At 44.1% G+C, this 26489-nt stretch overlaps 1 protein-coding gene across 1 annotated transcript in view; it reads left to right on the top strand.

The window, feature by feature from the left end:
* The first annotated feature begins 13279 nt into the window (after window positions 1–13279).
* Window positions 13280–26489, top strand: part of PPP1R27 (protein phosphatase 1 regulatory subunit 27) — a 48442-nt gene continuing 35232 nt past the window's right edge. The window contains exons 1-2 of the mRNA XM_069752532.1: window positions 13280–13678; window positions 18619–18769. Of these exons, the coding sequence (XP_069608633.1) occupies window positions 13510–13678; window positions 18619–18769 (320 nt within the window). The 5' untranslated portion in view covers window positions 13280–13509. The remainder of the gene's footprint in view (window positions 13679–18618; window positions 18770–26489) is intronic.

Below are 26489 nucleotides of genomic sequence, written 5' to 3'. Positions count from 1 at the left end.
ACCCCTGCCATTCCATGTGTATCCCTCTCCCCATCACACTCCCTATGTGTCTCACCCCTGCCATTCCATGTGTATCCCTCTCCCCATCACACTCCCTAAGTGTCTCACCCCTGCCATTCCATGTGTATCCCTCTCCCCATCACACTCCCTAAGTGTCTCACCCCTGCCATTCCATGTGTATCCCTCTCCCCATCACACTCCCTAAGTGTCTCACCCCTGCTATTCCATGTGTATCCCTCTCCCCATCACACTCCCTAAGTGTCTCACCCCTGCCATTCCATGTGTATCCCTCTCCCCATCACACTCCCTATGTGTCTCACCCCTGCCATTCCATGTGTATCCCTCTCCCCATCACACTCCCTATGTGTCACACCCCTGCTATATACAGTGGGGCAAAAAAGTATTTAGTCAGTCAGCAATAGTGCAAGTTCCACCACTTAAAAAGATGAAAGGCGTCTGTAATTTACATCATAGGTAGACCTCAACTATGGGAGACAAACTGAGAAAAAAAAATCCAGAAAATCACATTGTCTGTTTTTTTAACAATTTATTTGCATATTATGGTGGAAAATAAGTATTTGGTCAGAAACAAAATTTCATCTCAATACTTAGTAATATATCCTTTGTTGGCAATGACAGAGGTCAAACGTTTTCTGTAAGTCTTCACAAGGCTGCCACACACTGTTGTTGGTATGTTGGCCCATTCCTCCATGCAGATCTCCTCTAGAGCAGTGATGTTTTTGGCTTTTCGTTTGACAACACGGACTTTCAACTCCCTCCAAAGGTTTTCTATAGGGTTGAGATCTGGAGACTGGCTAGGCCACTCCAGGACCTTGAAATGCTTCTTACGAAGCCACTCCTTCGTTGCCCTGGTGGTGTGCTTTGGATCATTGTCATGTTGAAAGACCCAGCCACGTTTCATCTTCAATGCCCTTGCTGATGGAAGGAGGTTTGCACTCAAAATCTCACGATACATGGCCCCATTCATTCTTTCATGTACCCGGATCAGTCGTCCTTGCCCCTGTGCAGAGAAACAGCCCCAAAGCATGATGTTTCCACCACCATGCTTTACAGTAGGTATGGTGTTTGATGGATGCAACTCAGTATTCTTTTTCCTCCAAACACGACAAGTTGTGTTTCTACCAAACAGTTCCAGTTTGGTTTCATCAGACCATAGGACATTCTCCCAAAACGCCTCTGGATCATCCAAATGCTCTCTAGCAAACTTCAGACGGGCCCGGACATGTACTGGCTTAAGCAGTGGGACACGTCTGGCACTGCAGGATCTGAGTCCATGGTGGCGTAGTGTGTTACTTATGGTAGGCCTTGTTACATTGGTCCCAGCTCTCTGCAGTTCATTCACTAGGTCCCCCCGCGTGGTTCTGGGATTTTTGCTCACCGTTCTTGTGATCATTCTGACCCCATGGGGTGGGATTTTGCGTGGAGCCCCAGATCGAGGGAGATTATCAGTGGTCTTGTATGTCTTCCATTTTCTAATTATTGCTCCCACTGTTGATTTCTTCACTCCAAGCTGGTTGGCTATTGCAGATTCAGTCTTCCCAGCCTGGTGCAGGGCTACAATTTTGTTTCTGGTGTCCTTTGACAGCTCTTTGGTCTTCACCATAGTGGAGTTTGGAGTCAGACTGTTTGAGGGTGTGCACAGGTGTCTTTTTATACTGATAACAAGTTTAAACAGGTGCCATTACTACAGGTAATGAGTGGAGGAAAGAGTAGACTCTTAAAGAAGAAGTTACAGGTCTGTGAGAGCCAGAAATCTTGATTGTTTGTTTCTGACCAAATACTTATTTTCCACCATAATATGCAAATAAATTGTTAAAAAAACAGACAATGTGATTTTCTGGATTTTTTTTCCTCAGTTTTTCTCCCATAGTTGATGTCTACCTATGATGTAAATTACAGACGCCTCTCATCTTTTTAAGTGGTAGAACTTGCACTATTGCTGACTGACTAAATACTTTTTTGCCCCACTGTATATATATATATATATATATATATATTCAATCATACATGTGACACAGTAAACAATAAATCAAAATATAATTTTTCATGTAAAGCTTGTAAAGTTTATTAACATCTTACAACCGTAACTTGTGAAAAATGTGGCTCACTAACCAAAAGGTTAAAAAAAAAAAAAAAGGGGGAAGGCATAAAGTACTTATGAAACGGAAGTCTATTGCTTTCTGTCCAAGAACACTACAGCTGCTGATAGTAGTTGTCCATCTCGTTGTACGGCTGTGTGGCCGTAGAAGGTCCTTGTAAATAGTCACCAAAAGAAGGGGGTGGAGGTGGTGTACGGAACCGCAAATGAGGTGGGGCCGGTCTGCGGACAGGAGTGCTGTGCATGGGCTCCTGCTGGGGCCCCCAATAAAGCTGGCCACTGGGCTGATGGTCGCCGATGGTCATCATTGAAGTGTCACTCAGTCTGCCAGCGGCTGCCGCGTTCAACACCTCAAGTATCAATCTCTCCGCGTTGCTTCACTGGGTAATGTCAAGACTGTTTAACCGTTCCCCTACGAAGGTTGGAAATCCGGAGAGCCGGGTTGTGGCATGCTGGATCATTATCTTATCTGTAGATAAAAAAGTAAATGGGGCGGCACGGCCTTCAAAACAAGGACACAAAGCCAAGTGATGTATTAACACTTCAGTGCTTCATGGGTTAACCAACGCTGCCACATCACACACTTCGGGTGCTCCTCGAAGAAAACAGATCCAACTGCATAGTCCACGTAAAAGAAGAAAACGAGGGCACTCACCAGTCTTCTTATTGTGCAAAGATCACTTTATTAATCCAACATATAAAAGTCCAAGGTCGGGCAACGACGGAGCCGAAGCTCAAGTGAGCAGGGGGGAGCGGAGACGACGGCCGTTTCGCGCTGTGCTTGCGCTTCTACGGGTCAGCACAAAGTAATCTTGCCTTGCGCAGGCGTGTACTATGGAGGACAGAGAATGAACTTCAATCCAATATTGCAGCCAGCATGCAGCCAGCAGGTAAGGAAAGGGTGAATCAAACACCCGAAAACCCCGCCCCTATGGCTGAAGATTGTTCCCTCCAAATTCAGGTGACAGAGTCCCTTTAAGGACATCATTGTTATTAATCAAGTTGTGGCCAAAAAAGTTTTGAGACTGATGCAAATTTTGTTTACTGCCTAGTTTTTATAATGGCAGTTTGCATTAACTCTAGATTGTTATGAAGAGTGCTCAAATGAATTGCAAAAAAAAAAAAAAATGCAGTTATTCCTTGCCATGAAAATTAGCTTAATTATGTAAACCCAATTTTCACTCATTTTCAGTTCTGCCACAAAAATGACCTACTTACCTCATTTCAGTGATCTCATTAGCTCAGGAGAAAGTGATATTGAGGACAAGGCAGCTGATACCACTCCGTCAAACGGACTGAACTATAAGAAGAGAATGATTGTTTTAAAGAGGGATTGTGCTTGAGATCATTGTCTTCTTCTGATTATTACACTATGTAACACAATTTTTGTTCCTGGCTTCCAAGTGTAATATTTCAACTGCTTATATTTAAAGACTATGTCAAAATGACTACATTCAGCACAAACTTTGATTATATGACCACAGGCCAGAAAAATTTCGTATTTATTGTGTCAAAAAAATAAAATTATTATATTTTCGTTCATGCAGTCTGATAAAAAAAACACTTGCATAGTAAATAGATAAAGACAGTCAAAAATCACTCAAAAAGGTTCAGAAATTAGTAGTTTTTCTAGATTTGCGAGTGTACTGCAAATCACTTTCTCGAAGAAGCCCCCAAATGTAGTCCGCCATCATGTTTTCGTTATGCTATCCTTGGTAACGATGTTCAAAGTCCAATATATCTTTATGAAAGCGTTCGCCCTGCTCCTCTGAATAAGCTCCCATGTTCTCCTTGAACTTGTTAAGATGAGCATCAAGGATAGGACTTTGAGAGACATTCTGCATCCCATTATGGCGTAATTCTTTATGAGAGTCTGAACCAACTGCACCTAGTGTTCAGCCTTATGATTACCCAGGAAGCCATGAACCACTGCAGCGAAACTGTTCCAAGCCGCTTTCTCCGTCCTGTTCAGCAGCTTGGTGAACTTGTGATATTCTTTGATCTTCTTGATCTGCGATCCGACGAAGATACCACACTTGACCTTTGCCTCGGAAAGCTTTGGAAAGAGATCTTGGAGGTACTTAAAACTGCTTTCTTCTTGTCAAGAGCCATGACAAATTGCTTGATGTGATCTAACTTGATGTGCAGTGGTGGCATCAGCACCTTCAGAGGTTCTATCAGCGGCTCCGACTTGATGTTGCTCTTCCCTACAGAGAACTCGGTCCGCTGTGGCCAGTCCTTTCTGTGATAGTGTGCCTTAGTGTCACGGCTGTCCTGTTGTGAAGCAGCATGACTTTGAGGCTCTTGGATGAACTGTCTATGAATAGGCTCCATTCACTCGGGTTATAGGTGATACCTATAGCCTCAAAAAGACCGGCCACATTGTTGCAGAAGCACAACCCATCTTCCCAACTGAAGAAGTTGGAAAATGTTTAGTGACGCTTTTTCTGATCTGTGACTTGCACACTTTCATTCAACAAGTTCCACTGGTTGAACCTGCATATTAGAAGCTCAGCATTGGACTTGGTAAGACGACGGTCTTTGATCAGATCATTGACGTCTTTCTGGTTAGGAAAGTATGGCCTTCTCTCCTCAACCGCATCTGTGAAAACGTAATCTTGATCTCCAATATCTTCCTCGCTGTCTGATTTGCAGCTTTTTCCTGAAGATGGCTGATCCCTCTTCAGGGAGTTGGAATAGGCATCTAGGGGCAGTGTGGTACTGGGGCAATGGAAGAAGGAATGTCTGGATAAATGATATGAGGTGCATTCTTGCCTGTGCAACGTTTGGCAGGATCCACCATGCAGAAGTAGCACTTGCTTGAGTGGTCGGTCGGTTGCTGCCAAATTTGCGGGATAGCAAACTTCATGGCTCTTTTTTGTCCCCTGTACCCAGTAGCGTAGCTACCAGGAGCTCAGAGGGGGCCCACCTGGAGCTACGCTACTGGCTATATTAGCCTGCTGTGCACACCAATATAGTTGAGCTCTGCGGTAGAGCAGGGACAGAATCTCCCTGCACTGCTGCGGTCTGTTCTGTAGAGGAGCATGTGCGGGGGACGCTGGGTGCCGGCACTGTACCTGCTCCCTCCAGCAGAGCATACTGCAGATACACACACATTGCCAGCTGTGTGGTGTCTGCTGAAGAGACTTCAGGACGCTGCTGCTGCTTCCCTCCCTGAGCCCTGCAAACTGGAGCAGGACAGGAGATAGGACGACGTAGGAGCTCAGGCTGCAGGGGACTGGAGGTGACTGCACTGTGCAGTGAGGAGGAGGCAGGACACTGTTCCCCTCCTGACAAGTCCCTGAGGTTTCTTGCATCTGTTTTGCTCTGTCTCTCTCAGTCTCACTCTCTGTCTCGCTCTGTCTCTCTCACTCTCGGTCCCGCTCTCTGTCTCGCTCTCTGTCACTCTGTCTCGCTCTCTCTCAGTCTGTCACTCTGTCTCGCTCTCTCTCAGTCTCTCTCTGAGTCTCTGTCTCTCAGGGTCAGTCTCTCTCTGTCTCTGTCAGCCTCTGTCTCTGTCAGTCTCTGTCTCGCTTGCTCTCTGTCTCGCTCTCTCTCTGTGTCTCGCTCACTCTCTGTCTCGTTCTCTCAGTCTCTCTCTGAATCAGTCTCTCTCAGGGTCAGTCTCTCTCTGTGTCTCCCTGTCAGTCTCTGCCTCTCGCAGTCTCTCTGTCTCAGTCTTTGTCTCGCTCTCTCTCTGTTTGTCTCTCTGTCAGTCTCTGTCTCTCAGTCTCTGTCAGTCTCTCTCTGTCACTCTCTGGCAGTTTCTCTCTGGCTCAGTCTTTGTCTCACTCTGTTTGTCTCTGTCTTAGTATCGCTCTCTGTCTCGCTCTCTCTGTCTCGCTCTCAGTCTGTCAGTCTCTCTATCTGTCTCTGTCTCTTTGTCTGTCTCTCTGTCAAGGTCTCTCTCAGTCAAGGTCTCGCTCTGTCTCTCTCAGTCTCGCTCTCTGTGTCTTTCTCTCTGTCTCAGTCTCTCTCTGAGTCTCCGTCTCTGTGTTAGTCTCTCTCTGTCTCTGTCACTGTCAGTCTCTCTCTGTCTCTGTCACTCTCTGGCAGTCTCTCTCGGTCTCTGTCTCACTCTCTCTCAGTTTGTCTCAGTCTCGCTCTCTGTCTTGCTCTCTCTGTCTCTATCAGTTTCTGTGTCAGTCTCTTTCTCGCTCTCTCTGTCTCGCTCTGTCTCTGTCAGTCTCTCTCTGTCTCTGTTAGTCTCTCTCTCTCTGTCTCAGTCTCTCTGTCTATCTGTCTGTGTTTCTCGACGCAGGTGACTTTCCTTCATAGGATGCTGCCCTTCCCGTGGTTGTTCCTTCCCGGGGAAAGGCCTGGCTATTCACTGCTTGCGTCGAGAAACACGTGATGGTGTCTCCGCAGCTTCTTTACATGCATCTGCATATTTCCCATAAGGGATGGGGGCAGTGTTCTGGAATCACTGCGTTGAGAAACACGTGATGGTGTCTCCGCGGTGTTGGATGTTTTGGTCTCCCCGAGGCCAATCATCTGTGCCTTTATAGCCTTTTTACTAGGCACTGCTCCTAATAGCCAGATTCCTACTCCACACGGATGAGGAGCAAAAACCCCGAAACAGCTGTCTGTGGATGGATACCATGCTTGGCATAGGTGGCTTTCCTTCATAGGATGCTGCCCTTCCCGTGGTTGTTCCTTCCCGGGGAAAGGCCTGGCTATTCACTGCTTGCGTCGAGAAACACGTGATGGTGTCTCCGCAGCTTCTTTACATGCATCTGCATATTTCCCATAAGGGATGGGGGCAGTGTTCTGGAATCACTGCGTTGAGAAACACGTGATGGTGTCTCCGCGGTGTTGGATGTTTTGGTCTCCCCGAGGCCAATCATCTGTGCCTTTATAGCCTTTTTACTAGGCACTGCTCCTAATAGCCAGATTCCTACTCCACACTGATGAGGGGCAAAAACCCCGAAACAGCTGTCTGTGGATGGATACCATGCTTGGCATAGGTGGCTTTCCTTCATAGGATGCTGCCCTTCCCGTGGTTGTTCCTTCCCGGGGAAAGGCCTGGCTATTCACTGCTTGCGTCGAGAAACACGTGATGGTGTCTCCGCAGTTTCTTTACATGCATCTGCATATTTCCCATAAGGGATGGGGGCAGTGTTCTGGAATCACTGCGTTGAGAAACACGTGATGGTGTCTCCGCGGTGTTGGATGTTTTGGTCTCCCCGAGGCCAATCATCTGTGCCTTTATAGCCTTTTTACTAGGCACTGCTCCTAATAGCCAGATTCCTACTCCACACTGATGAAGGGCAAAAACCCCGAAACAGCTGTCTGTGGATGGATACCATGCTTGGCATAGGTGGCTTTCCTTCATAGGATGCTGCCCTTCCTGTGGTTGTTCCTTCCCGGGGAAAGGCCTGGCTATTCACTGCTTGCGTCGAGAAACACGTGATGGTGTCTCCGCAGCTTCTTTACATGCATCTATAAACATTTAAAATCATGAAATTTTACACATTACTTAATACATATTTTACTATAATGTATTGACATATGTGAAAATGTTGTCGATTGCAACTCCTTAAACTGTACTAGATCTAAATCATTGAAATTCTACAAAATAAAGCACTGCCATCTAAATGAGCAGCAATTGTTTACCTTAACTTCAAGAGTTTTCTTGCAATATTCACATGTGAAATGAGGTGCCAAGGACCTGTCTTAAAGGGACACTGTCACCTGAATTTGGAGGGAACAATCTTCAGCCATGGAGGCGGGGTTTTTGGGTGTTTGATTCACCCTTTCCTTACCCACTGGCTGCATGCTGGCTGCAATATTGGATTGAAGTTCATTCTCTGTCCTCCGTAGTACATGCCTGCACAAGGCAATCTTGCCTTGCGCAGGCGTGTACTATGGAGGACAGGGAATGAAATTCAATCCAATATTGCAGCCAGCATGCAGCCAGCGGGTAAGGAAAGGGTGAATCAAACACCCAAAAACCCCGCCTCCATGGCTGAAGATTGTTCCCTCCAAATTCAGGTGACGGTGTCCCTTTAATCCCCGACAGGCATGCCAAAATATGCCTTGTAGGCCTCGCACATCTTACGAATGCTTTCACGGAATACTTTCTAGCTCCTGTCTTTATAAATTGTCCACACACGTACCAAAATGAATCTGCTGAGTGCAAACAACCTTTTGATGCCATCTAAAACAAATAATTGCTCTTTAACTATGATTCGTTATTTTCTTACTCAGCAATAACATGAACTGAAATGTTGGTTCGAGTCACCTGTGCTTTTATACTTGTATGCCTACAATTGAACAGTCCAAGAACGTTCTAGAATGTTTCTAAAAACTTCTAGATAATTCTGGAAAATTGTAGAAATTTCTGCACAATTCTAGCAGTTCAACAATATTCTAGGAGAGTACTCAGTATTAAATACAAATCGAGAATTTTCCCGTAAACAGACAAATTTCAAAATTTCATTGTCCTGCATCACAGAAGCAAAGTTTTTGTGGAACAACAACTATTTTCTATTTGTTTTAGGCATAACGGATTAGGAAAACACACTTTTGACCCTGGAACAAAAAATTACAAAAATATTGTTACATAGTGTTATTATTATTATTTATTTATATAGCACCATTGATTCCATGGTGCTGTACATGAGGAGGGGTTACATACAAATAACAGATATCACTTACAGTAAGTAAACTAACAATTACAGACTGATACAGAGGGGCGAGGACCCTGCGTTGCGAGCTTACATTCTACAGGATGGTGGGGAAGGAGACAATAGGTTGAGGGATGCAGGAGCTTCGGTGTTGGTGATGCGGTAGCTCCGGTAGTGGTGAAGAGGCAGCTGGGTCAGTGCAGGCTGTGTTATCTCTAATGATAAAATGGTTATCTCTAATGAAACATGTGCAGTCATCACTGTTTGATTAAAAGGGCTTTACAGTCAAGGACATGGCTGTTTGTAAAAGCAACCATTTATTAGATCATTATAGTCGGAAATGAAAGTTCAGTTGCTGTGAAGAAGGCTTCAGAGCACCTAATAAACTCCAGCAGGTGCCAGGACCGTCTTCCAAAAAGGATTCAGCTATGGGATTTATTCAACACCAGTGCAGATCTTGCTTAGGAATGACAGCAGGCAGGTGTCTGTACATCCGAGACGAAAGTTTTTAAAGGCTGGACTGGTGTCAAGAAGAGCAGCAAAGAAGTTACTTCTCTCCAAGAGAAACATCAAAGATAGACTGACATTCTGGAGGAAGTACAAGTACTGGACTGCAGTGGGAGGTGGGGGGGGGGAGTTATTTTCTCTGATGAAGCCTGCTTCATACTGTTTGAGGCATCTGGAATAATGATTGGAGAAAATAAGGTGAGAACTATTAAGCATCCTGAGACCACTCATATTTGGGGGTTGCTTTTCATCTAAGGATGTGGGCTCACAATTTTACCTAAGAACACTGCAATGACTTAAGTATTGGATCTAAACATCCTACAATAACAACTTCTCAGACTGATTCAGGAGTGATTTGGTGATGAAAAAAGTTTTTTTTCCAGTATGATGGAGCACCATGTCACAAGGCAAAAGTGATACGTAGGTATCATGGTGAAGAAAATATTGAAGTATTGGATCCTTTGTCAAGAAACTCTTCAGATCTCAATCTCATTGAGAACATGTGGTCAACCCTCAAAAAAAATGGGTGGACTGACAAAAAGACAGAAATTGTGATAATTTTCAAGGGATGACTAGACAAGATTGGGTTGCCGTCGTTGAAGATTTGGTCCTGAAGCTGAAATACAGCATGCCAGTCTTTGCATAAACTTGATGTATTTCTTAAAAAAAAGGCTAAAACATATAATTGTAGTTCACAAACCATAGACACATCTGAATAAAATATCTAAAAACACTGAAGCAGCAAACTTTGTGAAAACCGAATTTTGTGTCAGTCCCCAAATTTTTTTCCACAACAGTACATTTGGTTACTCTAATAACAGTATCCTACAGCCTCAGACCTCTATCCCAAGAACCTCTTACTGCAAATTGTCCATTAGACGGGGCTGAAAATATCACTGACAAGGTGTAAGTGACCAAGCAGAGCTTGCCATGGTGCAACATAGCTGGGTGCTCGCCAGTATAATTCCAGGAAGAGCCGAGGATCATGCTTACAATTTGAGGGAAGGCTGCAATTGGGCAATGAAACAAATGTGAACTTTAAAGGGGCTGTCTATGGGTAAATATCAACATCATGGCAGTCTTATAACCAGAAGAGCTGAGGTTCAAGACCAGTAATTATGGGGTGGCATTTTGGTTAATGCAAGCAGAGTGATCCTTGAACAGGATGCACAATCAGTACAGCCCCTGTCTGGACATCAGACATAGAATGAAGATGTAAATACGGATATAAATTCACCACAAATAGTTTTAAAAAGAAAAATGCATCATGAACACCCACAGAGCAAAAAAAAAGGATCTCCCAACAAGATCTATAAGGCCATGTTCACACGATCCTTTTTTTCATGCGGAATTGCCGCGATTTTCCCGCTGCGGGTCCGCAGCTGTTTTCCATGCAGGGTACATTACATTGTACCCTATGGAAAACAGGAACTTCTGTGCCCACAATGCGGAAAATAAAAAAAAAAGCCGCGCTGAATAGCTGCGGGAAAAAAGAAGTACCATGTCACTTCTTTTTTCGGAGCCGCAGCGGTTCTGCACCCATTGACCTCCATTGTGAGGTCAAACCCGCAGTAAAACCCGCAGATGAAAAAAATATCTGCGGGTTTTACTGCGGTTTGTGGTGCAGAACCGCTGCAGCAGGAAGTGCGGGGAAGCGGGCGGAAGTGCGTGGGCGGAGTATGGCTGCCCCCCCGTGCTCCGATCCCACCCCCCCGTGCTCCAATCCCACCGCCCCGTGCTCCAATGCCCCCCCCAGTGCTCCGATGCCCCCCCGTGCCCTAATCTCCCCCCTTATACTTACCCGGCATCCCGGTGTCCGTCCGGCCATCTTCTCCCTGGGCGCCGCCATCTTGCAAAATGGCGGGCGCATGCGCAGTGCGCCCGCCGAATCTGCAGGCCAGCAGATTCGCTCCAAAGTGCATTTTGATCACTGAGATATAATCTATCTCAGTGACCAAAATAAAAAAAAAATAGTAAATGACCCCCCCCCCCCTTTGTCACCCCCATAGGTAGGGACAATAAAAAAAAATTAAGAATTTTTTTTTTTCCCACTAAGGTTAGAATAGGGTTAGGGGTAGGGTTAGGGGTAGGGTTAGGGGTAGGGTTAGGGTTAGGGTTAGGGGTAGGGGTAGGGTTAGGGTTAGGGTTAGGGGTAGGGTTAGGGTATTTTCAGCCATTTTAACCCTAAAAAACTTCCTAGAAAACACACAGACTCTGCATAGAAAACTGCATAAAAAAAAGGATCAAAAAAAGGATCAAAAAACGCATCAAAAAAGGACAAAAAAAGGAAAGGACCTGCGTTTTCTGCCAAGAGCTGCAGTTTTTTAAAAAACAGTCCTGAAAAAAAAAAAAGGATGGAAATCAGGAACGTGTGAACATACCCTAAAAGGGATTTCTACTATAAATGTGTTGGTAGAAAAATGGGAAAATGACATCCGAGCTGAGCATGCCATACACATCAAAATAATGTTGGCAAAACTTTCCAGAGCCAGCAGGATTGATGATCCATCTTTTGGGGAGATAATCTGCTACTAGAAGTGTCTGGCAGTCAATCACACCCCTCTCCTCTACCGATTCAGACATATGCACGCTGAGTTGTGTACATGAGGAGCCTGGAGGAATAATTGTTGAGTGAACAAGTGATTGACGGACAACTATACTAACTGTGTGGCTGGCTATGAACTCAAAAGTATATTTTTATAAGGCCAGTCTCACACGTCCAGATAATTCCGGTACTGGAGTTATCCGTGTCCATGTGCTCACGTAGGCCATCCGTGTGGGATCCGTGTTATGTCTGTGAGTACGTTTTTAGGGTCCGTGTGCTGTCTGTTTGCTGTACCCGTGTCCGTGTATTGCAACAATTTTTACAATTTTAACCCTATGACAGGAAAAACGCACACGGACAGCACACGGACAGCGTCTGTGTGCGGTACGTGTTTACACAGACCCATTGACTTTAATGGGTCCGTGTGATCCGTGCGCTCCCACGAACACGGACATGTCTACGTGTTTTGCAAACGGACACACGGTCCGTGAAAACACGCTGACATGTGCAGAGACACAATTATTTTGATGTGTCTACGTGAGTCAGTGTCTCCAGTACGTGAGGAAACTGTCATCACACGTACCGGAGCCACTGACGTGTGAAACCGGCCTAAGCCAGATCCACAGCTAAGGATCACTGTTACACAGCTACAGACTTTTATATGAGGCTTTACATCATTAGCAACTAATCTGGCACAGATAACACATCTCTCCAGCTCAAGGACAAGCTGGGACTAAAGATAAATCAGAGAAAGGGTAAAAAGTTTCTTCAGTATGGAAATCAAGTTTTTACTCTAATTAAGTCTAAAAAAACATAATCATCAGGTTCTTATAATCATAGGTTCTTAGTTTCTTCTGCAAAGTCATAGACATGTAGTCCACATATAATCGGGCACTGTCATTCTACGTTCAAGCTCAACAGGTTGAAATAGTTTCAACAGTGGGTTTAGTTGATCGTGAAATCACTTGTGACTTATTTTGTAAGGTTTGTCCTTCTATTTCAAGTCATACGCATTAAGGTCTTCTAATTCTTTTCATACTCTGTCTTGCAATTTCAACCATGTACCATTTGTCAGCGGAGAGATTTCTTTCTTGGCACTAGGGGAGCCATTTTTCTCCAGGATTAAAGTTTGCCTTCGCACTTTTTTTGTGATGTGTATCATTTCAGACCTGGCTAGACGGATTGACCTAGCTTTGTTGACCCCTATTTAGAGAGGCACCTTCTAACTTCCTACTTGGTGGGTGGACAGATAACTGATCATGTCTACCTTGCTCTCACTGATTACTGTGGTAGCACTCTCCCCACCCCAAACTTGCTGCCAATTTTTGTATTTCGCCTGTGACCCTGGGAAGCTCTGAGTAGCAGCTGCTCTCATGATCAGTTGACCCGGTAAGATGAGCCTCTCTTGAACTGCAGTGGGCGTCTGCACTGGTCGTTTGCCTTACAGTGCGATGAGATGAGAGTCCCTTAAATAGATGGGAAGGCAGAGCTATAAAAAGGGGTTTTTGTGTGCCGCTGCTCTATGTGTGGAATTGGTAATCAGTATTCGGATCTGTGTTGCAGAGTTACAATCCCTAAAGGTGGCTTGGGAATTTACCACAATTTGTGGGAAAGGAGAGAAACCGGATTCTGCTTAAGTGAAAATAACTTAGTTGACAGCGCTGGCGCTAAGTTCACCTTCCGCAGCCCCCGATCACGGCATCCTCAAGATGAAGTACTACTCTTCCCATAGGCCTTCACGCAGTCTGAGGTCGACACGGACTGTGCGTTTTCCAAATGATGTGCTTTTTCTGGATCATATCCGACAGGGTGACCTGGAGCAAGTGGGGAGATTTATAAGAGCTCGAAAGGTGACGATGGACACAATCTACTTAACAGGTGAGGGCATCATGTCTCATCCCGCTTTGAGGAATAGATCTCATTTCAAGTGAAATATGAGTTTATGATTAAGTAAGGAAGTGATGTAATGGTAACCATAAGTAAAAATAGCCAGAAATGTTATGCACCATGGCTCCCCGACTCCTGGGACTTGTCCCGTCTTGGGCATATTTGCCAGGGACGCTCCACTACTGACATCGGAGCCGTATGTGACAGTTGTTTATCTGCTGTTGTTGTAGCATTGCCACAAGAAAACATTCACGCGGAATTCAAAGTGTGAGCAATTTCAACAATCTGGGTGTAGTAGATATATACGTCCTTCTGTAATGGAGGCAGAATAATGCAAGGCTTTGCATTTGTAGAGAGGAATTCACACCGCTTTGGATGTGTTATTTACTCCTAGAACCATTTACCTCCAGAATATAGGTACTGATCGGTATAGCTTCATGTGTGCACCCTCCCTTCTATTCAATGGTGGTATACGACATCTGATAAAGGTCTTGTTTCACTTGGCTCATTCTTTAATTGCATTTTTTAGGCATTACTTACATAGCACTAAATGTTTGGGGAACAAGGAAGAAAGAGAGCACTTATCTTAATTTTCTCCCCTGACTTGAGCCAAATTAACAACAACTGAAAATTGGCAATACATTTTAGGCTATAGTCAAAGGTTAATTAATAAACTGACCTTAGTTATGGAGAGGACTGATGGTGGCATTAAAGTTCTGCTTCTTAAAGCTGGTTTCACAAGTCCGAGAAACACGGCCCCATGCTCTGATTGCAATACCCGGTCTGACTGCCTGATCTCCAAAACCTGAGCTAACCGTGTAAGGGCTCGTGCAGACGACCATATTTTCAGTTTGAGTGTGATCCGACAAAACATTGGATTGCACCCGGACCATTGATAGTCTTTGGGAATGTTAGATAGACCGTCCAAGGAAAGAATTGCAGCATGGCCAAATTGGATCTAATTAGTGGATTTCACTTGGCCATGCAAGTCAATGAGTCCATGGAAAACATTGGACTGCACTTGGATGACATCTGACCGCAGTCCGATTTCTGTGCACTGACAGAATGGAGGAGATGGAGACATTGTTTTGTCAATCTTTTCTTCATCAGAGACAATCAGATAACACTACGATCACACTCTGATCAGAGTGTGATTTGTGTAATCGGAACGATTCTCTCAGATGGGACAATATACAGTTATGTGACTGTAGCCTTATAGGCATATATCAGGTAGTTAGTAGTGATGAGCAAACGTGCTAAGGTATTATCTGAGCATGCCCAGGTGCTAATCGACTGACTTCGGCGTGCTCAAAAAATATGTTCGAGTCTCTGCGACTGCATGTCTCGCGGCTGTTTGACAGGCTCAACATATGCAGGGATTGCCTAACAAATAGGCAATCCCTGCATGTGTTGCATCAAATCAGGAGACCCCCGCAGTTAAGCCGTACTGCCTGTGCTTCATGGACATGTAAATATGGCTGAAGGAAAATTAAAAAAAAGTTTGTGTAATTTCGCTTCTCTTCACAATGACTTTTTTTCCTGCTCCGATTGGACAGGAAAAATACGCAGCATGCTACAATTGCATGCCAAATTCAGAACTCACGCATCCATATAAGTTGGGTGTATATGAAACATCGCATTTCACTCAGATATCACCTGATTGCAGTGCGATTCCCACCTACACCGGCAGCAGAGGAGATGGAGAAATTACTTTCTCTGCCTCCTCCGCAGCTGTGCTCCGATCTTGTCATGCGAGAGGATTGGAGCACTGACACTCGGCTCGCACTCGCAGCAGAGCAGGAGCCGAGGGTCATTAGGATATATCGCATCGGATGTGATACGCTAGTGTGACCCCGGCCTGAGGGTGTGCTCACATTGAGATGTTGATAAAGTTTTTGGAGTAGAAACTCCAAGTTTTTGCAGTTTTTTTAAGACAATTTATGTAAAAAAAAACTACTCAAAAACCTCAATGAGAACATACCTTAGGCCGGCGTCACACTAAACGTATGAAATATCGACCCAAGTCTCCATGCCGAGAGTCGCACGAGTGTTCTCCGTGTGGTCATCCGTGTGTAATGCGTTTGCAATGCTATGATGCGATTTTCTCTCAGCCATTTATCCATTTGACATCCGTATGACATGCGTATGGCTTTATATTTATCATTGATTTTCCCCATTAAATTAAATGGGCTCAATAGTCGGAAATTAATCAAAACCTAATTAAGAAGCCCATATATTGGCTTTACAAGAAGGATTAACAAGAAGTTCCCTCCTCCAATTTTTCAAATCAAGTCCCTGCTGGTGTCCTGTTTTTGCTGGTTTGTGACAAAAATGTGTGAGAGCCTAACTGAGCGGGTTCTTCTACATTGGGTCTTGTCTCAACGTTTTCGGAGCCTTACCCAGTGATTGTGGATCCTTGGAGGGGTGTTTCTGGCTTTTTTAGTGGTTTCCAGGACAATCTGCATGCCAAGCTTCCTGTTTTTGCCCGATGCAATTTCCTGCCTTCAGGAAAATGTGTGCTTGTTTGTCGCACGCTACATGGATGGTCCGCATGGCGTTCACGTTTTTCTTGGAACCATTGACTTGCATTGGCGAGTCTCGGGCGATATACGTGTACAATTGCAACCTGCTGTGATTTCACACGCACATCGAATACGCCGGAGAAAAAAATACGGTGATGTGAGCTGCCCCATAGATTAACACTGGTCCGAGTGTTATGCGATGTTTTCTCGCATAGCACGCGCCCGTATTCTACGGTAGTGCGACGCCAGCCTTTGGAGAACAATACAGTGGAGCTACAGTTTCAATGTCTTGAATTTTTCTTTGAATCTTTGTGCAAACCTCCCCTGCAACCTTTAGAAGACAAAAAGCAAAAAAAAGGCATCCTGAAAGAACTCTTGACTATATAAATATGAAGGATACAGAATCTATGGTGACACATGAAGTCTTTCCATTTTGGGTTTATTCACACAGAATATTTTGACAAGATTTTTTTCTACCAGAAAATCTCACTTTGAAATCTGAAGTTTTTGTGTATGAGGTGCTTTTTTCTTGATTTATTCAGTAGTCCAATTTGGAGCTTTTTTCAGACAGAAACAACTAAAAAATGTACATGTTGCTTTTGTTTTTCAAAAAAAGTGGAAAGAACAGCACCACATGCAGTATAGGGAGCTTATTCACAAAGTATTCGAAGCATGTGCTCCAAAAACCTCATCAAAACTGTCTGTGTGAAGATACCGTGAGGTTCTTGCACATGGCTGAGAGAGCTACAGGAAATGTTTGTGCTTGTATCATGATCCAATTGCTCTCTGGCCCATAAGGGCTCGCTCACACTGGCGTATATTCTCTCTTATGAGAGAATAGGGTCGATTACGCTGACACTTGGCTCAAACTCGCTCAGAGGTTGATCTGAGTCTCATCTGAGTGTGATCCGATTCTCTCACATGAGAGAATCACAGCACAGGTGCCAAGAAGACGGAGAACTTAATTTGTCCATCTTCTCCATTGGCTCTTTGCACGTTCATAGGACTGTACTCGAATGAGATCAGAGTGCAGTTCGATATTTCACACACTCCCATAGACTTGTATGGATGCACGTGATCCGAATATCGGAGCCACACACAGCATGAGAAAATGATCACAGATCTGCACTGCCCCGTAGTATAACATTGGTCCGAGTGCTATGCGATAAATCATCTCATAGCACTCGGCCATGTTAAACGACATTGTGAGCGTAGCCTTAAGGTACCGTCACACTCAGCAAGAAGAAAGAAAACAACAACAATCTGTGACGTTGCAGCGTCCTGGATAGCGATCTCGTTGTGTTTGACACGCAGCAGCGATCTGGATCCCGCTGTGCAATTGCTGGTCGGAGCTAGAAGCCCAGAACTTTATTTCGTCGCTAGGTCGGCGTGTATCGTCATGTTTGACAGCAAAAGCAACGACGCCAGCTACGAGCATAGGGCCCCTAGATGTGTGTCGGATCGGTACACTCCGGCTGTTTGACATGGAGCTAACAACCAGCGAGAACGAGCAGTGAGTCGCCGTTACGTCACTGGATCGCTCCTGCATCCTTCTGGAGTTGCTGTGTTTGACGTCTCTACAAGCGACCTAAACAGCGACGCTCCAGCGATCTAGTTTAGGTCGGCTTGTTGTCTATATCGCTGCAGCTTCGCTGAGTGTGACGGTACCTTTAGGTTATGTTCACACGTTGTATTTTTGCTGCCTTTATTTCCACAGGCAAAACCTGCATTTTTGGCAGTAAAGACGCTGCTTACAAAAAAAATAGGTTTTGCTAAATTTTGGCTGCGTATTTGTTGTCCCTTGTACATGCTGATAAAGTTTAGTTCCACCCCCCACCCCCAAAAAAAGCATGATGCAACTTTCTAGGTTTTTACACCAAACACGTAGCAAAAACTGAAAACTGCGTTTTTTTGTTTCATTTTTGCACTTACCCATAGTTTCTTATGTGTGAAAAAATTTAGCAAATATGCATAAAAAAGCACTGAAAGAAGTGACACGCTCCAGTTTGTAAAAGTGCAGCAGTTTTCCAAATCAGTTAGGAAAAGAAAAACAATGTGTGTGCATGAGATTTCTGAAATCTCATAGGCTTTGCTGGTACCGTAAAATGCAGCTTAAAAATTGCATTAAAAAGAAAAACAGCAAAAAAACCACTGCAAAAATGCAACATGTGAACACAGCCTTAGACTTATTTATGGTGGGGTAGTGACATCACATATGTATACCGCCTCATTTTGACATAACTCTCTGCGCAATACAGCGGAGAGTCATTACATTCACAACATTGGTGGATAATGTTAAATATGAGAATATTTTAGTGTATATACTGTAATATTATATATCAAATTGTATGTTTTATAGAAATAAAAGCTGTTGAACGTTTGCAGCTGACACTTGTTCTCAACTCGCAGGCATGGGTGCTCTGCATGAAGCAGTCCTCTCTGGGAATCTAGAGTGTGTGAAGCTACTAGTGAAATACGGTGCTGACATAGAACAGAGGGATGAAAATGGCTGGACTCCATTGCACATGGCATGTAGTGATGCACATCCGCACATTGCCAGGTAAGGGAACTTTAAGGCACTTCAGAATTATAACCTACGGCGCAGTCAGATGGCCGTATAACATGGACAATGATCACTTCACAATGCTTGGACTGGCCAGCAGCTCTCCTGACCCAAGCGTGACAGCTGCATAGAAATACATGAAGCTGTCATGCTCGGGTCAGGATAGCCACTGTGATGCGATTGTCGTCCATGTTATACGTCTGTCTGACTGCGCCCATAATCTCATTAAAGCAGGGGCGGCCATACCATTGATGCAGCCTTGGCAGCTGCACGGGGGCCCCAAGAGGCAATGGGGCCCACTTCCACAGCAGGTGGAGTTGTGCATCATGAGATACAGTATTGAACGTCAAAGAGCCCATATATTGTTCTTCAATAGGGGTCCTCTCCTGTGTGTTTTCCCTCCCTGCTACAAGCTAGGTCTATTTTTTGCAGGTCCAGGAAAAAAAACAAGTGTAGGGGATATGCTTGTCCCAGAATTGTCCTCCTCAGTTACCAAAATCTCTCCTGCTTGTAAAGAGAGGCAGCTAGAATAAGGACAGTATTCCCTTAAAATACTGTACAAGCAAATGTTTGCTAAGGTAGATCTGTGCATTAAAATTAGTGTAGAGAGGGTACGTACAAAGAATGAAATTGTGTACTTTTAAAATATTTAAGGAGTTGTCTCAGTAACATAAATTGACAGAGGATTTTAAATGATATAGTATACTACTTGTTTCTTAGGTTACCAGCCACCTTTGTAGGTTGCTAGTGTCCTAGGCAATGACTGCAGCCCTTACAAGCTCTTTACCATGCTGAGAAGAAGCTGTCCAAATTGCTGTATCCAATACAGCTTCAATCCAACTCAGATGCTTCCAGTTACATCTGCCAATCTTCAGGAGTACACCACCCCTTGGCAAGCACGAAACTGAGAGGCAGGGGAGTGGTGTGCTTCTGAAGTTTGATCTTCAAAAAAACCATTGATGTTGACCTTGATGTATACATTTGTGCATAAAAGTGTTTTCCCCCTTCCTGATTTCCTATTCATTTGCATGTTTCTCACACGTAAATGCTTCAGACCACCAAATAAATTTCTATAATAGACAAAGATAACACAAGTAAAGACAAAATGCCCTTTTAAATGAAGGTGATTAGTATTAAGAGAAAAAGAAATCCAAACTTACAGGCCCCTGTGTAAAAAAAAAAAAGTGATTGTCCCTCCTCCCCTTAAAACCTAAATTAAGTGGTTTATCACATATATGGGAAGCTGAGTTCAAATTCCCAAGCCACACCCAGGCCAGAATACTGCCATACCTGTTCTCAATCAAGAAATCGCTTAAATAGGACCTGCCTGAAAAAGCTATACATCATGCTGCGATCCAAAGAAATTCTGGAGCAAATGAGAAACAAAATAATTGAGAGCTATCAGTCTGGTAGAGGTTATAAAGCCATTTGTAAAGCTTTGGGACTCCAGTGAACCACAGAGAGAGCTATTGTCCACAAATGGCAAAGACATGGAACAGTGGTGAACCTTCCCAGGAGTGACCGGCCAACCAAAATACCTGAAGATGGCAGCAACAACTTATCCAAGAGGTCACCCCACATCAACATCCAAAGAACTGTAGGTCTCACTTTACTCAGTTAAGGTCAATGACTCCACCATAAGAAAGAGAGTGTGCAAAAATGGCCTGCACGGCAGAGTTACGAGAACCCCCCTCACAGCTGAGCAACAAAAACATAAAGGTTTTGCCAGAAAACATCTTGATGATCCCCAGACTTTTGGGAGAATACACTGTGGACTTATGAGACAAAAGTTTAACCTTTTGGATGGTGTATGTCCCATTACATCTGGCGTAGAAGTAACACAGCACTTCAGAAAATTAACATTATAACAGTAAAATATGTTGATGGTGATGTGATGGTCTGTGGCTGTTTTGCTGCTTCAAGACCTGGAAAACTTGCTGTTGTAAATGGAAACATGAATTCTGCTGTCTATCAAAAAATCCTGAAAGAGAATGTGTGGGCATCTATTCATGACCACAAGCTGAAGCGTACTTGGGTTATGCAGCAGGACAATGATCCAAAACACACCAGCAAGTCCACCTCTGAATGGCTTAAAAAAACAAAATTAAGACTTTGGAGTGGCCTAGTCAAAGTCCTGACCTTAATCTGATTAAAATGCTGTGGCATGACCTTAAAAGAGTGGTTCATGTTCGGAAACCCTCCAATGTTGCAGAATTACAACAATTCTTACAAAGATGAGTGGGCTAAAATTCCTCCAGAGCGTTGTAAAAGACTCATTGCCAGTCATTGCAAACACTTGATTGCAGTTGTTGCTGCTAAGGGTGGCCCAACCAGTTATTAGGTTTAGGGAGCAATCACTTTTTCACACAGGGCCCTGTAGGTTTAGATTCCTTGTATTCCTTTTTCCCTTAATATTAAAGACCTTCATTTAAAAACTGCATTTTGTTTTTACTTGTGTTTTCTTTGTCTAAGATTTAAACTTGTTTGGTGATCTGAAACATTTAAGTGTGACAAACATGCAAAAGAATAGGAAATCGGGAAAGGGGAAAACACTTTTTCACACAACTGTAAATGGGTGGATACAGAGTTATGGCTTTAATAGCAGAACAAGAATATGTTCTTTAGTGTATGTTCACCTTTGAACACCATTTTACAGGTGGTCATAAATAGACATAGTGATATACACAGCAGATCAACAGTAATTACATTATTTTTCTTCTCCTGCACTAGTCCGAAGTTACTGCCTAAATTATAGCACAATATACAGTGGGTACCGAAAGTATTCAGACCCCTTTAAAATTTTTACTCTTTGTTTCATTGAAGCCATTTGGTAAATTCAAAAAAGTTATTTTTTCCACATTAATGTACACTCTGCACCCCATCTTGACTGAAAAACTGAACTGAAATATCACATGGTCATAAGTATTCAGACCCTTTGCTCAGACACTCATATTTAAGTCACATGCTGTCCATTTCCTTGTGATCCTCCTTGAGATGGTTCTACTCCTTCATTGGAGTCAAGCTGTATTTAATAAAACTGATAGGACTTGATTTGGAAAGGCACACACCTGTCTATATAAGACCTCACAGCTCACAGTGCATGTCAGACCAAATGAGAATTCATGAGATCAAAGGAACTGGCCAAGGAGCTCAGAGACAGAATTGCGGCAAGGCACACATCTGGCCAAGGTTATAAAAGAATTTCTACAGTACTCAAGGTTCCTAAGAGCACAGTGGCCTCCATAATCCTTAAATGGAAGACCTTTGGGACCACCAGAAGTCTTCCTTGACCTGGCCATCCAGCCAAACTGAGCATTTGTGGGATAAGAGCTTTGGTGAGAGAGGTAAAGAAGAACCCCAAGATCACTGTGGCTGAGGTCCAGAGATGCAGTGGGGAGATGGGAAAAAGCTCCACAAAATCAACTATCACTGCAGCCCTCCACCAGTATGGCCTTTATGGCAGAGTGGCACGACGGAAGCCTCTCCTCAGTACAAGATATATGAAAGCCCACAGAGTTTGCTAAAATACACAGGAAGGACTCACAGACTATGAGAAATAAGATTCTCTGGTCTGATGAGACGAAGATAGACCTTTTTGGTGATAATTCTAAGCGATATGTGTGGAGAAAACCAGGCACTGCTCATCACCTGCCCAATACAATTCCAACACTGAAACATGGTGGTGGCAGCATCATGCTATGGGGTGTTTTTCAGCTGCAGGGACAGGACGACTGGTTGCCATTGAAGGAAACATGAATGTGGCCAAGTACAGAGATATCCTGGATGAAAACCTCTTTCAGAGTGCTCTGGACCTCAGACTTGGCTGAAGGTTCACCTTCCAACAAGAGAATGACCCTAAGTACGCAACTAAAATAACAACGGAGTGGCTTCAGAACAACTCTGTGACCATTCTTGACTGGCCCAGCCAGAGCCCTGACCTAAACCCAATTGAGCCTCTCTGGAGAGACCTGAAAATGGCTGTCCAGTGCTGTAATGTCTGTATACTCTCTTTTGCGTCCTCCCTTGGCCAGTAGCTGTGGTATGATCAGACCATGTTCCTACACAGCCATTACACTGAGGCACATTTATGAGATTATCTCAGCACAGGGACACTTCTTTTAAACACATCCAATTGTGGAATTTATTTTTATTCCAAGATCTGTTGATTAAAATGTACTTTTGTTCGTGGCATAACCCATCTAAGGACCGAGCGTTGGCACACCCTGCTCTGACTTCCACCAGCTCCACCTACTTTGACAGAGCTGCCAGAGCTTGGTATGAAAACAACAAAAGTTGCGCAAATGCCTTGCAACTGCTCAAAGTGTTTTTTCGACAATTTTTTGGATGATGCTTAGTGTAAACATGTATAAGGCTAGGTTCACATTGCGTTAGTGGGTGTCCCCTAACGGACTCCGTTACATGGCGCAATTGTTGCAATTAACGCTATGTAACGGATCCGTTAGTGTACCCCTTGACTGCAATGTGCTAACGGATCCCTAACACATCGCAAACGTATGCCATTTTTGGCATGCGTCTGCGATGTGCCGTTAGTTTCGGACGGACCTCGAACGCTGCTTGCAGCGTTCAGGGTCCGTTCCTCGCTAGCGCAGATCGGGCATCTGCGCTAGCGGGATTGCCGAACGCAATCCCTTTTTGGACATTGCGTTAGCGCAATCCGTTAGCGTATCCGCTAAACGGATTGCACTAACGCAATGTGAACCTAGCCTTACCTGGTCATTCATTTATTTGAATGGGCCCTATAGAGCTCCCTATTTTTCCTGCAGTTTTTATTGTCAGGTTTGTCAGCTGCCACACTTGCATAATTTAGGATCTCATGTAGAGAATGGATTGTCTAAAAGGGTTTATTACGCTAGTTTTTAAGCGATAAGGTAACTTACTGATTGCTATAGGTCCAAGTACAGCATTCAGCTTTCTCTAGAAGTCACATAGGAAATGAATAGAACCAAGGTGCGGATGCTTGACCTCTATTCATGAAGGGCTCTACAGAGCCAGTTTCTTGGAATTGGTGGGGTTCCTAGTGGTCGCACCCTCAATGGTCAATAAGCTATCTAGAGAAATGCTTTGTATCAGTTGACTTGATGTTCAGAGAACCCCCACTGTATCCACAGTAATTGGGCTAGAGACATTATTTATATTCTGGCCATGGTGGACGACAGGGCTGAGAGGTGTTTAAATACTATTTACTGTGTAGTATGATACATGTCTACATCACTGTCTCTGAATGCTAGTCTTGATGAATCGAGTTCAGGTTTTATGGGACCGTTTTTTTTTTACACAATAGCAAAATCAAGTTCATAGGGTCCATTTACATGCACTGATCAGAGGTACTCAGTGACTGGCGATTGGTAAGCTTTTACAGATCAGCTGTCGTTTAATAGCCTGTTTACACAATAGAACAGTGTAAACGATGCGCATTAAGCTAGCTATAGATCATTCAGTGAGCATAGGCTGCCATTGTTATTGGCAGTGCGAGTCCTGTTTACACCCACAGAACAAAGATGATGTCACAACACAGTTGTCACGTGACCTGGGACCAGGGGCTCCTTCCCTGACCTCACCACTAGGGGGCACCCTATTCCACAGGATACTTCTGAAGGTGAAGATGCTGGGGCCTCCACTCTTGCCTTATCTCCAGAATTAGCCGTCTGTTCTCTTCCCCGCTCCCAGGGAAGAGGAGCACTAATGTGCACCGCAGTACACCAACCTGACAAACAAGGCTACACAAACAATGGTTAATAGAAAACTCCACCAGAGGAATGCATCGGGGAGTGGTGGATGGGGAATAAGCAAAAGTAGAGAAGGGTATTACCACATTTACAAACCATGCAACAATCACAAATACCTCCTCCAACACTCCTTCTCATATGAACACCTCATTGTTCTGAAGCCATGCAGCAAATGCTAGCTCTGACATACAGTGGGGCAAAAAAGTATTTAGTCAGTCAGCAATAGTGCAAGTTCCACCACTTAAAAAGATGAGAGGCGTCTGTAATTTACATCATAGGTAGACCTCAACTATGGGAGACAAACTGAGAAAAAAAAATCCAGAAAATCACATTGTCTGTTTTTTTAACATTTTATTTGCATATTATGGTGGAAAATAAGTATTTGGTCAGAAACAAAATTTCATCTCAATACTTTGTAATATATCCTTTGTTGGCAATGACAGAGGTCAAACGTTTTCTGTAAGTCTTCACAAGGTTGCCACACACTGTTGTTGGTATGTTGGCCCATTCCTCCATGCAGATCTCCTCTAGAGCAGTGATGTTTTTGGCTTTTCGCTTGGTAACACGGACTTTCAACTCCCTCCAAAGGTTTTCTATAGGGTTGAGATCTGGAGACTGGCTAGGCCACTCCAGGACCTTGAAATGCTTCTTACGAAGCCACTCCTTCGTTGCCCTGGCAGTGTGCTTTGGATCATTGTCATGCTGAAAGACCCAGCCACGTTTCATCTTCAATGCCCTTGCTGATGGAAGGAGGTTTGCACTCAAAATCTCACGACACATGGCCCCATTCATTATTTCATGTACCCGGATCAGTCATCCTGGCCCCTTTGCAGAGAAACAGCCAAAAAGCATGATGTTTCCACCACCACGCTTTACAGTAGGTATGGTGTTTGATGGATGCAACTCAGTATTCTTTTTCCTCCAAACACGACAAGTTGTGTTTCTACCAAACAGTTCCAGTTTGGTTTCCTCAGACCATAGGACATTCTCCCAAAACTCCTCTGGATCATCCAAATGCTCTCTAGCAAACTTCAGACGGGCCCGGACATGTACTGGCTTAAGCAGTGGGACACGTCTGGCACTGCAGGATCTGAGTCCATGGTGGCGTAGTGTGTTACTTATGGTAGGCCTTGTTACATTGGTCCCAGCTCTCTGCAGTTCATTCACTAGGTCCCCCCGCGTGGTTCTGGGATTTTTGCTCACCGTTCTTGTGATCATTCTGACCCCACGGGGTGGGATTTTGCGTGGAGCCCCAGATCGAGGGAGATTATCAGTGGTCTTGTATGTCTTCCATTTTCTAATTATTGCTCCCACTGTTGATTTCTTCACTCCAAGCTGGTTGGCTATTGCAGATTCAGTCTTCCCAGTCTGGTGCAGGGCTACAATTTTGTTTCTGGTGTCCTTTGACAGCTCTTTGGTCTTCACCATAGTGGAGTTTGGAGTCAGACTGTTTGAGGGTGTGCACAGGTGTCTTTTTATACTGATAACAAGTTTAAACAGGTGCCATTACTACAGGTAATGAGTGGAGGAAAGAGGAGACTCTTAAAGAAGAAGTTACAGGTCTGTGAGAGCCAGAAATCTTAATTGTTTGTTTCTGACCAAATACTTATTTTCCACCATAATATGCAAATAAAATGTTAAAAAAACAGACAATGTGATTTTCTGGATTTTTTTTTTCTCAGTTTGTCTCCCATAGTTGAGGTCTACCTATGATGTAAATTACAGACGCCTCTCATCTTTTTAAGTGGTGGAACTTGCACTATTGCTGACTGACTAAATACTTTTTTGCCCCACTGTATATTTGTATCGGAGCCCAGCTTATAAAGGGTAAGGGAGTGGCTAACTGGGCTCAGCTGCAAGCTCAGAGTTTTCCAACATGGCCAATTAACCCCTATTCTGCCAAAAGGAATAAACACCATTAAAATGAAGGAGAAGTGCTTCTTCTCAGCGAGGGAGTAGGAGCATTCAGA

Source organism: Ranitomeya imitator, chromosome 2 (genome assembly GCF_032444005.1).
Source record: "Ranitomeya imitator isolate aRanImi1 chromosome 2, aRanImi1.pri, whole genome shotgun sequence".
Taxonomy (NCBI): Eukaryota; Metazoa; Chordata; class Amphibia; order Anura; family Dendrobatidae; genus Ranitomeya; species Ranitomeya imitator.
Note: the sequence above shows the minus strand (reverse complement) of the source record. Positions and strands in the feature narration are given on the sequence as shown.